This window comes from Chelon labrosus, assembly GCF_963514085.1.
Source record: "Chelon labrosus genome assembly, chromosome: 14".
Classification (NCBI taxonomy): Eukaryota; Metazoa; Chordata; class Actinopteri; order Mugiliformes; family Mugilidae; genus Chelon; species Chelon labrosus.
The window spans coordinates 25,847,437-25,860,762 of NC_140347.1; the positions used below are offsets into that span (position 1 = coordinate 25,847,437).

General features: G+C 48.9%; 1 protein-coding gene across 5 annotated transcripts in view; it reads right to left on the reverse strand.

Moving 5' to 3' along the window:
* ino80 (INO80 complex ATPase subunit) overlaps positions 1-13,326 on the reverse strand; it is a 44,027-nt gene that overhangs the window by 23,980 nt on the left and 6,721 nt on the right. For all 5 annotated transcript variants that reach the window (XR_014699450.1, XM_084560499.1, XM_084560498.1 and 2 more), the window contains exons 16-25: positions 12,845-12,904; positions 12,602-12,744; positions 11,502-11,586; positions 11,298-11,415; positions 10,562-10,647; positions 9,564-9,731; positions 9,320-9,453; positions 8,925-8,992; positions 8,638-8,731; positions 1,399-1,615 (exon numbers count right to left, since the gene is read on the reverse strand). Coding sequence is in view for 4 of the 5 variants with exons in the window: in XM_084560499.1 (XP_084416625.1) it covers positions 1,399-1,615; positions 8,638-8,731; positions 8,925-8,992; positions 9,320-9,453; positions 9,564-9,731; positions 10,562-10,647; positions 11,298-11,415; positions 11,502-11,586; positions 12,602-12,744; positions 12,845-12,904 (1,173 nt within the window). In the remaining variant the exon portion in view is untranslated. The remainder of the gene's footprint in view (positions 1-1,398; positions 1,616-8,637; positions 8,732-8,924; positions 8,993-9,319; positions 9,454-9,563; positions 9,732-10,561; positions 10,648-11,297; positions 11,416-11,501; positions 11,587-12,601; positions 12,745-12,844; positions 12,905-13,326) is intronic.

Genomic DNA, 13,326 nt, shown 5'->3' on the forward strand with positions numbered 1-13,326 from the left:
AATTTATAAAACACACAAAAGCAGAGGAATGTAAGGTAAATGTACATTTATACTCTATTTAAATAGATAAGAGACACAACTTAGACTGGTTTTGTTATATTTGGACAGAGAGAGACCGATGTGGCTATATGGGTAAAAGTCAGAGAATAGCAGGGTGAGTTTCCTGTTTCTCTCAATCCCTCAGCAGGAGCAGCAGGGAAGCTGAACGCAACACTGACCACACTGTCAAGCACACAGCCAGAAATGAGCCAAGCAGAGAGATGTGGCATTAAGTGCCAGCATCACACAGCTTCAAAAGAAAAATGAGGATCTGAAAGAAGTCAGCGAAAACTGTGGGTGCGAATGTTTTCAAAAAGCTCTAGCGCATAGAGCAGATATGGTGTCTGTCTCTCCTGGTGTCTGCAACTTTCTGTTTCTTGCTCATATTTTTCTGCTCCTTCCTTAAGCCACTCCAGGGGGGAACCTAAGATGCCGGGCAGCAGCCTGACTCAGGCTGATGAGGCCAGCAGAGTAAGAAGAGGATGGAATTACCCTGACAGCATTTTCCACCCAACAAGTTAAGTTAGAATTGGTGGAGGGTGGTAATGTGATACATTGCTGCCATATATTCCATCAGATGTGTTTTAGTGTAGAATGACTGAAACAATCTAGTGTATCAGCAGGAGCTCTTTTTTTTTTTGAACTGGCACGTACATATGGCACTGTACAACTACAATTAGATTTCCATACTGCCAAATAATACAAAATGTCTCATTGTGACCCTGTAGTTCTGGGCTGTAGAATCCAACACATGAAAACATTTGAGTGCAGCTGAGAGGAACTGTGGTGAGCTACATTTATCCCCTACCAAGATACCAAACTGAAAACATTACAGACAAGCTAAACTCCAGGAAGCTTTTGATTTGAAAAAACAAAGGGAAACCACCTTATCCCAAATCTTACACGCGGTGAGGCTCGACAAATCCACATAAAAAAAAAGTTTTGCAATCTAATATGACCTTTTGTCTCCTTTAAATTAAATAATCCTAATTTATGAATCTTAAGATCTTATTTGATGATTCTTTGAGCTCTCTACCACATGTCACATGGTGATAACTGCTGGTGTGTGCAAGCCCTAGAGACTTATACTGAGAGGGATGTCAGCGTTATTGGGTCACAGGCCTACAAGGGGATTAGGTTCCACACTGTATCCCAGAGGAGGGAGACGAAGCCCGGGGCAGAGAGCACGATGTGTGGCCAAACACTGACCGATGCTCTGGGGAAAATTTCAGCTTCGTCAGCAGCACATGCCTCCCTACTGGTGTTTCACACTTCTGTCATGCACTAATGTACACTGCAGATGGCTGCTCAAGATTATCCAGTGGATAGATCGCATAATTGGGTGTGAATGTTTCTTACCTGCAGGACAGGACTGGTGTATGTGTTGGGGAAGGTGATGGGTCTGTTGAGCCACAAAATAAGGTCCTTTCGAGACAAACACTGAATCCCAGGCTGCAACGTCCCTCTGTCCCCCTGGCTTTCTCTGGCTTTCTCCTGACCCTCTTCTTCATGGTCAAAAAGGCGTTGATAGTGGAGCCGGTATGCAGCTTTCAGGGACAGAAAAAGGGCTAACCACCTATAGAGGATTATGGGAAAGGAGAATGGAAATTACAAAAAGAACTTTCATGGATATCTTTTCAAATTCACACCATCATCACTATTAGTGGACCTGTCCAGGGTGTACCCCTGCCTCTCGCCCAATGACAGCTGGGATAGGCTCCAGCAGACCCCCGCGACCCTTAACAGGAATAACTGGGTATAGAAAATGAATGAATGAATGAATCACTATTAGTGACTCAATGTCACTTTCTCTATAAAGGAGAAATGACTACAGAATAAAGATCGATTTATGGTTCAGCATCGGATCCGTGACATCCACCTCCCAAGAAATTTTACATGTGCAGTGACACAACAGTTGGTCCTTGTCCACATCTCTGAGTGGCTGGACAAGGTCAGAAAATTCACCCTCCTTCTGACTCTGATGAGGCCATCTACTCTTTTTTGTGCATTTCAGCGACTTAAACGAAGAGTTGTTCAACATTTATTAGCTAGAACACGAGCTGATCACTTCCAGTCATCATTGCTGGAAGCACACAGAGAAATCCGACACAGATGACTAGCCACCAACTGGCATTTTACACTGCACAAATGTAAATGCTCACAACAGTCTAAGCCTCTCACGTAGGCTACATTCAAGGCTCTATGTAAATCCATTGCAGAGGCCGGTCGTACCAGCTGGACGTACACCAGGGTGTAAAATGAGTTCTATTTCATCCTTACTGACCGCCAGAGGCGGTGCTTCAGCACTGAATGTCTCCATCTCGCGCATGCGCAGGTCGAGTGTTTATACCAACAGAGTCACCTGTGACCCCCGATGACACCGGCTAACCTATATCTTCCGGTGACATCAGAGGATCTGTTCCTTTTCATCTTCTCGCTTTTGCAGGTAGACGTATGTCAGTAAGTTCTAGCTGAACTAAGCGTGTACTTCACTGCTGCTTCGTCGCCGGTAGCCTTGCGACAACGTTGTCGGAGCTGCGAGCTGCGCCCTCCAAAGGCTGCGACGAGCTGAGACGGGAGGTTTGTTGCGGTTTACCGCGGACACCCTTTGAGTATTTGTTTTAGTCGTTTGTTATAAGGTTGGTGACGGCGTGATACTCGCTCCCTCTCCCGACGCTCGTGTTATTATTTTCGGGCATTAGCGGTCGCGTTGCCCGCTTGACCTGTTGGCTGTGTATCGGTACACTGTTGGTTGTACCCGTTTTTCGTTGTAGTTTGATTTGTTGGTGAAGCCAGCGTACTCGCTCCCTCTCCCGACATTTGTGTAATTATTTACGGGCATTAGCGGTCTGCGTTGCCCGCTTGACCTATTGCCTGTGTATCAGTACACCGTTGGTTGTACCCGTCTTTCGTTGTAGTTTGATTTGTTGGTGAAGCCAGCGTACTCGCTCCCTCTCCCGACATTTGTACCGCCGTTATCCGCTAAGTTGTAGCCCGTTTTTCGTTGTTGTTCCCTGTAGTGGTGAAGGCAGTGTGTGCGCTCCCGCTCCCACTTTAGGTGTATATTATTACCTTGGAAAAGTAGTTTTACCAGCGTTTTTCGCTCGGCCTACTTGGGTTGTTTTGTTTTTTTGCACAGCAAGCTGACTTGCTGGTGAAGGTAGTGCTCTCGCTCCCGCTCCCAGCATAGGCGTGTGCTGTCGCCCTTGTTGCAACACCTGTTGGTGAGGGCAGTGCGTTCGCTCCCTCTCCCAGCATCTGTTGTTTTCTCAGTTGTTGTCACCATGTTTGGTGACCACTCTTGCTCGGCCTGTCTGGCTTCTCTGCAGCCTGAAGATGGTCATGATATGTGTCCTTCGTGCCTTGGCCTTGAACACCTGAGGGAGGGGCTTTCGGAGGATCCATGCATGAACTGTAGCTTCATGCCCCGGGCAGTGCGGGTTGCCAGACTGGCTGAGGCTGAACACCTGCTGGGCCATGTTCCGGGGCCGGACCAGTTGACTCCAGCCCAGCGAATGCCAACTCAGCCTAGGCGACCTAGACGGCGGGCTGAGACCGTGGGTGCCTCCTCCGGGAGGGGGGCCAAGGAGTCTAAACTGGCCTCCAAGGTGGACCAGCTGACTGAGGAGTTGAACCAGGTGAAGTCCCTCTTCCTAGCCATCCAGTCTGGGACTGGTGCAGGGGAGGTTGGTGCTCCTGCTCCTCCTGCGGCCGTGTTCGATCCAGAGGATGATGTGCTCTCCGTGGCGGCATCAGCCACTGAGTTCGCTGACTGTGGGGCGGACGTGGTTCCCCAGGACATTACCTCCAAGCATGGCTCTGGGGAGAGCTCCCGCTCCTCAACCCACAGTTGTGCTGCTGGGTCTGAGGATAGCTCTATGGGTGCCATCATTCGTATGGCCCTGGCCCGCCTGCAGCTGGATGTTCCACAAGCTCAGCCGGCTCCTGCCAGTGCTTTTTTCAGGCGGGGCCCAGTCCCTGCCACCTTTACTGTGCCTCCGTCAGACGAATACCTGAGGGAGCTGCACGCATGCTGGAGGGATACTAGAGTCCTCTCTCATGCAACATCTGATGGCCGGACCCTGGCTGCCATGCAGGACGCAGCCAAGTTTGGCTTGGCCCGCATGCCAGCGGTTGAACCGACTATAGCGGCTCTCATCGTTTCGCCTGATGAGGCTCTGAGGCCAGATGCCAGGTGTCCTCGCCCCCAGTGTCGGGTTACAGATGATCTGCTCTCTAAAGCTTATGACGCAGCGGCACGTATGGGACGCATCGGCAATTCCCTGTCGCATCTGATGCTGGCTCTTTCTGCATCCCTGCAGGATGCTACGCTGGACGCGTCTGTCCACAGTTTCAGTGACGCGTCTCTGCAGGCTTTTGCTCTGATGTCCAGAGAACTGGGGCGCTTGATGTCCACTCTCGTCCAGGCTCGCCGCCAGGTGTGGCTGGCACAGTCGCCTCTCACTGAGACGTGCCGGAGAACCCTCCGCAGTGTCCCAGTGGAACCCGGTGAGATTTTCGGGTCGGCTGCTCTAGAGGCGCTTGAGCGCACAGTCCAGGCCAGACAGACTCGACAGCAGCTCTCTGGGCTTCACAGGAGTATGCCTCCTCCCGGCAGGCCGGGGGGTTCTTCAGCTGCCCCCCAGCGACGCTCTCAGCCACAGACTTTCCCCAGTGGCCACCTTAGGTCTCAGCGACCGGCTCAACAGTCTGTTCAACGAGGGGCTCAGGGCTTTCGAGCCCCTGAACGACTGCCCTCTAGACAACCTCAGGCTTTCGATGCAGCCCGTCGTCCCCCCAGGGCCTCTAGAGGCCGGGGGACCAGGCGCTGAGAGCCTGGGGCCGGTCGTCGGCTGTTTTTCCCAGCAGCAGCTCAGCCACTGGGCTGCTTCCACCACGGACCCGTGGGTGATTTCCACCTTAACCCACGGGTACAAACTTCAGTTCCGACGCCGGCCCCCAGCCTTCGGCCGGGTCAAGATGACCATCATACACGACCCGGCAAAAGCCCACGCCCTCAACCAGGAGTTGTCCGCCCTCCTGGACAAGGGTGCCATCGAGCCGGTAGACCCCCTGTCATCACCCGGGGGGTTCTATTCGACTTACTTTCTTGTCGAAAAGAAAGACGGCGGACTCCGCCCTGTCCTCGACTTGAGGGGACTCAACAGGTTCCTCAAGGTCTTGCGGTTTCACATGCTCAGCACTGCAGAGGTCCTGTGTACCGTTGCCAGAGGGGAGTGGTTTACTTCGGTAGACCTGAAGGATGCGTACTTTCATGTCCCCATAGCACCACACCACAGACATTTTCTGCGGTTTGCCTTCCAGGGCCGCCATTTTCAGTTCAGGGTGCTCCCGTTCGGCCTCTCCCTTTCTCCACGGGTGTTCACCAGGTGTGTGGCGGCAGCCCTCTCACCCCTGCAGTCGCGGGGCATGAAGATTCTGCCGTATCTGGACGACTGGCTGATTTGCGCGCCATCCCGGTCTCAAGTGACCCGGGACACGGCGATTCTCCTCTCACACGGGACCCAGCTCGGTCTCAGAGTGAATTTTCTGAAGAGCTGCCTGGTCCCCTCACAGAGTACACTCTTTCTGGGGATGACTCTGGATGCCGTTGCCATGAAGGCCTGTCCATCTCCCCGGCGCGTGGACGACATCATCCGCCTCCTTCTCCTCTTTCGGGAGGGCCGCTGTTTGCGCTATGTCCTGTATTTGCGCCTCTTAGGCAAGCTGACGGCTGCTGCCACTGTGGTCCCCTTAGGGTTGCTGTCGCTGCGTCCCCTTCAGAGGTGGCTGAACAGCTTTCACTTGGACGCCAAGTGGCACCGGCACAGGAAACTCAAGGTGTCACGGCGTTGCCTCCTTGCTCTGGCTCCATGGAGGGAGAGGTCATTTCTCCTTCGGGGCATGCCCATGGGCTCTATTGCATCCCGTCGGGAGACTGTCACAACGGACGCCTCCCTCTCAGGGTGGGGTGCTGTGTGGCAGAACCGGACAGCTCGCGGGCTGTGGCCTGCACGGGACCGCTCGGAGCACATCAACGTGCTGGAGCTTCGGGCAGTGCACATGGCACTGCAGTCTTTTCTTCCGTTCCTGAGAGCGAGGCATGTGCTAGTACGGACGGACAATGTCTCAGCCGTCTCTCACATAAACCACCAGGGGGGAACCAGGTCAGCACGGCTGTTGCAGGTGACCCGGGACCTCCTGTTGTGGGCGGCTCCCCACCTAGCCAGCATGAGGGCGATGTACTTGCCGGGAGAACGGAACCGGACCGCAGACTTCCTATCCCGTGGCAAGCCTCCGCCAGGGGAGTGGCGGCTTCATCCCGAGGTGGTGCTCAACATCTGGGACGTTTTTGGCAGGGCAGAGGTGGACCTCTTTGCCACAGAGGAGTCGACCCATTGCCCCCTCTGGTTCTCCTTGACAGGGGAGACCAGCCCTCTGGGCCAGGATGCTCTCGCCCACGATTGGCCGGAGAGTCTTCTCTATGCCTTTCCACCAATCCCTCTGATTCCTCAAGTACTGCAGAGGGTCCTCCAGCAGGGCCACAAGCTGCTGTTGGTAGCCCCCTTCTGGCCGGGGAGGACATGGTTTCCTCTGCTGCACAGGCTCTGCCGCAGCTCACCCTGGCGTCTCCCCGACAGGATGGATCTCCTGTCTCAGTTAGGGGGCCGGATTTGGCATCCCGACCCTCAGCGCCTGCAGCTTTGGGTTTGGCCACTGCAGGGCCCGACCCGCTGCTGACAGGGTGTTCGGACACTGTCCAACATACCATACTGAATGCTAGGGCGCCTTCTACCCGGTTGCAGTATGAGAACAGGTGGCGGCTGTTTTCTGTATGGTGTTCGAGCAGGGGTGAGGACCCCGTGCACTGTACAATTCCGAAAATTCTGGAGTTTTTACAGTCACTTTTGGATGGCGGACGGTCCCCGGCTACTCTGAGGGTATACGTGGCAGCCATTTCCTCTCGACATGCCCGGGTTGATGGCAACACCGTGGGGGGCCAAAGACTCGTGTCACTTTTTCTAAAGGGAGCCTTGAGGTTAAGACCCCCACAGGCACAGAGAGCTCCAGCATGGGATCTGCCCCTGGTGCTGGACGCTTTGTGTCTGCCTCCTTTTGAGCCCCTGGCGCAGGCGGAGCTGAAGTGGGTGTCTGCTAAGACTGCTTTTCTCCTCGCCATCACTTCAGCGAAGCGTGTTGGGGAGCTACATGCTCTCTCTGTGAGTGATTCATGTCTGAGATGGAACTCAGATGGCTCGGGGGTCACTCTGTGGCCGAATACGGCTTTTCTTCCCAAGGTTCTGTCATCGTCGAACCTTAACCGACCTATCCACCTGGCACAGTTTATTCCCCCTGCAGGGGAGGACGGGTTAGGACTGTTGTGCCCTGTGCGGGCTCTGAGAGCCTATGTATCTTTGACCGCAAGCATGAGACGGTCAGAACAGCTGTTCCTTTGTCATGGTGGTCCTAGGAAAGGCTGCGCTCTCTCCAAACAGCGATTGTCGCACTGGGTTGTGGATGTCATTACCCAGGCATATAGACACAGTGGTCGCCCCCCGCCATCTGGGGTGAGGTGCCACTCTACTAGGGCTGTCTCTACATCATGGGCGGCTCTGAGAGGCGTGCCCCTGCAGGACATCTGTGATGCAGCATCGTGGGCATCACCAACTACCTTCTCCAGATTCTATCGGGTGAATGTGGCCACTCCCCATCCGCTGGGTGTGGCCCTGTTGCCCACCTCTACTGCCTCCTCTCATTGAGGTATGTATTGGCATTCCTCGTGACTTTGTCGTTATGGGTCATCCAGTGCTGAAGCACCGCCTCTGGCGGTCAGTAAGGATGAAATAGAACGAGAGTTACGTATGTAACTACGGTTCTATGAATCCTGGATGACCGCCAGAGCGTTCTGTCACTCAGAATCCTTGTGGTTTCGCGAGAAGATTCTGCAGGAACAGATCCTCTGATGTCACCGGAAGATATAGGTTAGCCGGTGTCATCGGGGGTCACAGGTGACTCTGTTGGTATAAACACTCGACCTGCGCATGCGCGAGATGGAGACATTCAGTGCTGAAGCACCGCCTCTGGCGGTCATCCAGGATTCATAGAACCGTAGTTACATACGTAACTCTCGTTTTAAGCTGTACGGAAATTTAATACCCATTGCACCATCTAGTCATAGAGCTACATCTGAGATTTCATGTCAGCAAGGGTTCAGGCTGTGGACAATGCAGATGTGAAACTAACTGATGTGGCAGCACAACAGGTCCCACCACTGTGCATTATGAGGGACGGTGCACTGGCTGTGCTAGAAGGGACGATGACATACATGCATATACGTTTTCTTGTTTTACAATGTGAGTTATCAAATTTTTGTTTGTCCAACTCGGCCATCATTATTTATTTATTTACTGACGCAAGTGTAAGTTAAGATAAGGTAAGTAACCATAGCGACGTGGCAGCCATGGCAACAGGCTGCAGCAGAACATGTCAGCCTGAACACGTGTCGACTATGCTCGGATTAGCTTAAACCAAAATCTTTTGTCTCAGTGGAGTCTTAATTGAGACAAGAAATATAGTGATGCAAAATGTAACTCCCACCTCACTAAGGTGCCTCGCAGCATAAGGTTGGACATCTCAGCCGGTGACACATCAATAAAGCGTAAGAAGGAGAAGCAGCTTCCTTTGTCGTCTCCTACAGCAGCAAAAATAAAATACTGAATAATCAATATGAGACTCAAAGGAAAAAAGAGAAAACATGTAGAAATAAACAGGAAAAAGAAGGGAATGGTAAAAACATCAAATATGGAAATATGGTTTCTATGCCAAATTCCTGGATCTCCCAAGAACTTTATGTGGTCTGGGATCAAAGTTTGATCTGTGCTCACCTTTCCTGTGAAAAAGAGACTGCTGGATGTGATTTGGAGAGAAGGGAGACAACAGCATCTGAAGTAATCTGAGGAGGATGTGGAAAGAAAGACCAGGTTAGATCACAAAACATGAGACATGGCAAAAGATAGGGATGATAATCTGATCCAAAAAATTCCAGTGTTTAAAGCTATAATTGCGATAATAGCCCTTTGGGGGTCTCAAAACAGCAAATGTCCACATGGACAAAGATTTGTTTAGGGAAAAAAAGACACATTTGACAGCTTTTACACAGTCAGTTTAAACCCTATTCAAAACCATGAAAGCAGAAAATAGACATAATAGATGTGTTTTCATTGGATTTGGGGTATAACTGTGAAGATTAAGTGTGAAATGTTCGTGTGGAAGGACTTACTTGTTCTTGGCTTGATTGTGTGCGTGGAGGAGGCCACAGCGGTAAAGGAACTTAGACATGATGTAGGGCTTGAGGGACATGTGGAAAGGGGAGCGTGTCTCCTGACGCTCAAACAGGTCGGGGTGGTTGCACACCTACACACAAACATACACATCATGCGTGTTTGAATTCCTATCTAGTTGTCTTTTTTTATTTCTACACTGGCAAACCAAAAGGAAAGTTAAAGTTGGGCCGCTCCGAGTACCTTCCTAAACTGCATGACCAGGTTCATGAGGGAGGAGGTGGTGCTGTGGGACTGCTGGGCCGTGCCCATGGAGGACTGCAGCAGATCCTCGATAGAGATCTTGTTCCTCAGAGCCTTGTAGAGCAACCTCTGCCTGGACGTCAGCTGGCAGTAGGTCAGGATCTCAATCTGCAGAGGGAAACACCAAGTATGTCCAATTAACAAAAGCCTAAAAGAATGACTTGACTAAAAGAGTGAGCTACCAAAGCAAAGTAATTAGTTCCTGTTACGCTCACACTAGAACACAGTGTTTTCATGTGGGCTTAACAAAGAGAATTCATGGGAAAGGACTTCACATCCAGCTTGACCAACATTCTTTAAACACACACCAAAATCTTTGGCTTTATCTGGTGTCACGCTTTGAGAAAGGCAGTGAAAGTGATCGGCAACAATCCATAAAAGCCAACCATGAACCGTAAGTGAACTTCACCGGTTAGCATTGGCTTGAGTATGCAGACAAAACAAGGGAATCCAACAACAGCGGAGAAGGACAGGAAGTGGGCTGGCAGGAGTGCATGTGGGTGCAAAGAAAAGCGAAAAAAAGACAGATGTGGGGGAGTGGTGAACTCTGCCATTCCTCCTACTCTGTGTATCGAGACTCCCACAGTGTATGAGTGAGTATGTGTGCACCGCCTGTGACAGCCGGAGACCCCGAGCCAAACATCTGTCAGGAGGATCTGCCAGCACAAGCATCACTCACGGGCTTATTACAACACTTTGTGTGTCAATGAGGTGGACAAGGAGACAGATGGAGGAAGGGAGCAAGTTTAACAAGGACATGAGAAAAGCATGGCTACTCATTAACAAGATATGGTACATTTTTAATTGAGAATTGTTATATGAAAAACACAGTCTACTCATACTGTAACTCTTTGACTTTTATGAATCAAACGAACAAGTGAGAATAGTACTGCCCTTTTACCCTTTGGAAAAACAGAAAAGAAAGTCTGCTGTCCTACCTTGTCTGAGAGCTCGTTTTCCACATCCTTCTTGATCCTGCGTAACATGAAGGGCTTAAGGATCATGTGCAATCTGGAAAGTTGGTCTGAAAAAGAAACAACAATCACAGTTACAGTACTGAACATGTTTGAATGGGCTCATTAACGATGCCCACGTGCAGCGTTTCGGTACAACAGCAACACCAGCATGGCTGATGCAACTGACAACTCAGACAACGCAGCTACCGGTACTGCTGATCAGACTTTTTCAAACGAGCAAGTACATTTTGTTGCAGAAAAATATTTCTCTTTACATGCAGATTGTTCCTGCTGGGTCTGAGAGAACAAGTCTGAACAACGAATAAAAAACAAAACATCGAACTGAAGTATTCCACCAGCAATGGGTTTAAGTGACTGATGATCACTGATGAAGTTATATAAACAAAGAGGAAGACCACAACAGCCTTAACTTTTAAAGTGATCTCTGTCTTGTATTCTATAGCTATATAACAATATATGCATCTCGGGAAGTGGCAATAAATTGGAGCTTGTTCATTTTAATCTGTGTGAACTGAACCCGTTTAGCGTCAGAACATTACGTGCATCAGTGAGCAGGAATAAAAGATCAGTGTTGGCACACAAATTAAATAATATCCGAGCAAATAAGATGAAAATTATGGTGTGCTGTGAGCTGGAAAATCTGGGGGAAAAAAACAGGCAGGTTACATGATCTCTTTTTTTTTTTTTTTGTACTCACTCTCGTCGATGGCAGACTTGTTTTCAGCATGGCTCTCTATGTCCTTGGAGAACCACTCGTTAAACTCTTCATGGGAATCAAAAAGTGTAGGCATGATGAAGTGCAGCAGGGCCCACAGCTGAGAGACGAGGATAACAAGCATTCGTTAAGAGGTCTGATTTGGTCACACGTGAACACTCAAACACACACATGCCAGTTGCACACCTCAGCCATTGTGTTCTGGATGGGCGTCCCAGTTAGCAGTAGTCTGTTGCGGCACTGGAACTGCAGGAGGATTTTCCATCGAACGCTGAAAACAAGCAGAAATTGCAAATGTGATGTGGCGTAACGGCTACAGGCATCTATCATCTGTATTTAATATTTAATGCAAATCAGTCAAACCATAATCATCATCTGGGTTTTGACTGTATGTTTTCAAGATTAAACCATTTTCAAAACATTTTCTGAGTGGATTTTGGCCGGTCTCCAATAGCAGCAAGTTTCAAGAAGCTGTGGAGGCTGACGAGTATATTTTTGATGATTTCTGAAATGATTTAAAGAAGTTTGTCCTTGTTCTGCATATTCTAGCTGATTTATTTCAAAGTGTGTCCACTTATCAAATCTGAAAATACTTTCTCAAACATACCATGCCTTATATGCTCAGAAAAAACACTCTTCCAAATAACCACAGGCACTAGAAAGTTGCTTTTTTAAATTCTTTCTTGGTCAAAATGAACTTATAATTAACTTATTAAAGTAGTGCCTGCATTTCATCGTCAGTAAAACTAGATTTATGCTTCTGCGTCAGATCTACACCATATTATACCCTATGCCGTAGCCTAACATACACACTACATATCGCAGTGAGCATAACAACTGTGATCAGTCCGAAATATATTTCCTAGAAAACATCTCATAATTGTCTTCTCTCCTTGATTCTATGAAAAGAAACTGTTATTTATTAGCTTCAAAAGAAGATGCTCAGTTTCAGTAACCACTGTTTGAAACGCACAAGAAACTCAACCAAGTTGACTAGGCGCTGACAAGCATTTTAGCAGCGTAATTACAGGACAATGCCAACACATTAGCACACAGCATAAGACATGTTGTAGATCTGTTGCAGAAACATAAAGCAAGCTTTAGTCTCCTAAACAGTGTATTTATTTGCTCAAAATAGTTGTCAAACTGACAGTAGGAAAATGCAATCAAATGTAGTCTTCATTCATAAATAATAGGCTATGATAATAAAAAAAAAAAACTGACATCAAACACTGCATAAATATTACCATATATTTGGGAATCCAGGACTATAGTAAATGTTTTACCTGGTGCTGCTTTTCAGTGCCTGGGCTTCATCCAGAACCATGTATTGCCACTTGACCCTCTGGAAATACTTGACATCCTGGACCACCAGTTGGTAGCTGGTAATCACCACATGGAATGGTGCATTTTGTGTGTAAAGGGTTTTCTATTCCAAAGAAGATTACAAGGGAGAGTTACAGGCTAGAAGACAATGGAAATAAAAGTGCACTGTCAGTATTGACCAAACATAATCAATTGATCTTTACCTGGCTCCAAAATTTTCGAATCACTTTGCGATCATGAGGGTTTCCCCAGTATGGTAACACCTGAAGGACACATGAGTTGGATCAGATTAAGAGAGAAATCTGTGTCATCTCAGCCAATACATTTTCATGCAATCACCGTGATATTTCACCTAACCTGTATTCAAGCTAAGTGTTTTCTAAAACTCTGGGTAATGAACGAAAAGAGCTACAGGGACGTTCTCAGAGGAAACATCCAGGCATAGCATCACGTATGAATCACTGCTACACTTGTTGATGCAGAATGTGATGTGAACAGATTTACACATCATTACATCCCTCAACACAAGCTGGCATTCCATTGTTTTCAGTCAGTCTTGCTTTGAGTGTTCAGGAAGCTTATCTTCAAACTGTGTAATAGAGTCTTTTCACACCTCATTAGCAAAACAAACTGGAATTGATTTATTTTCAGACTAGCTGAGAAAATGGGCATGTTGAGCGCAGCA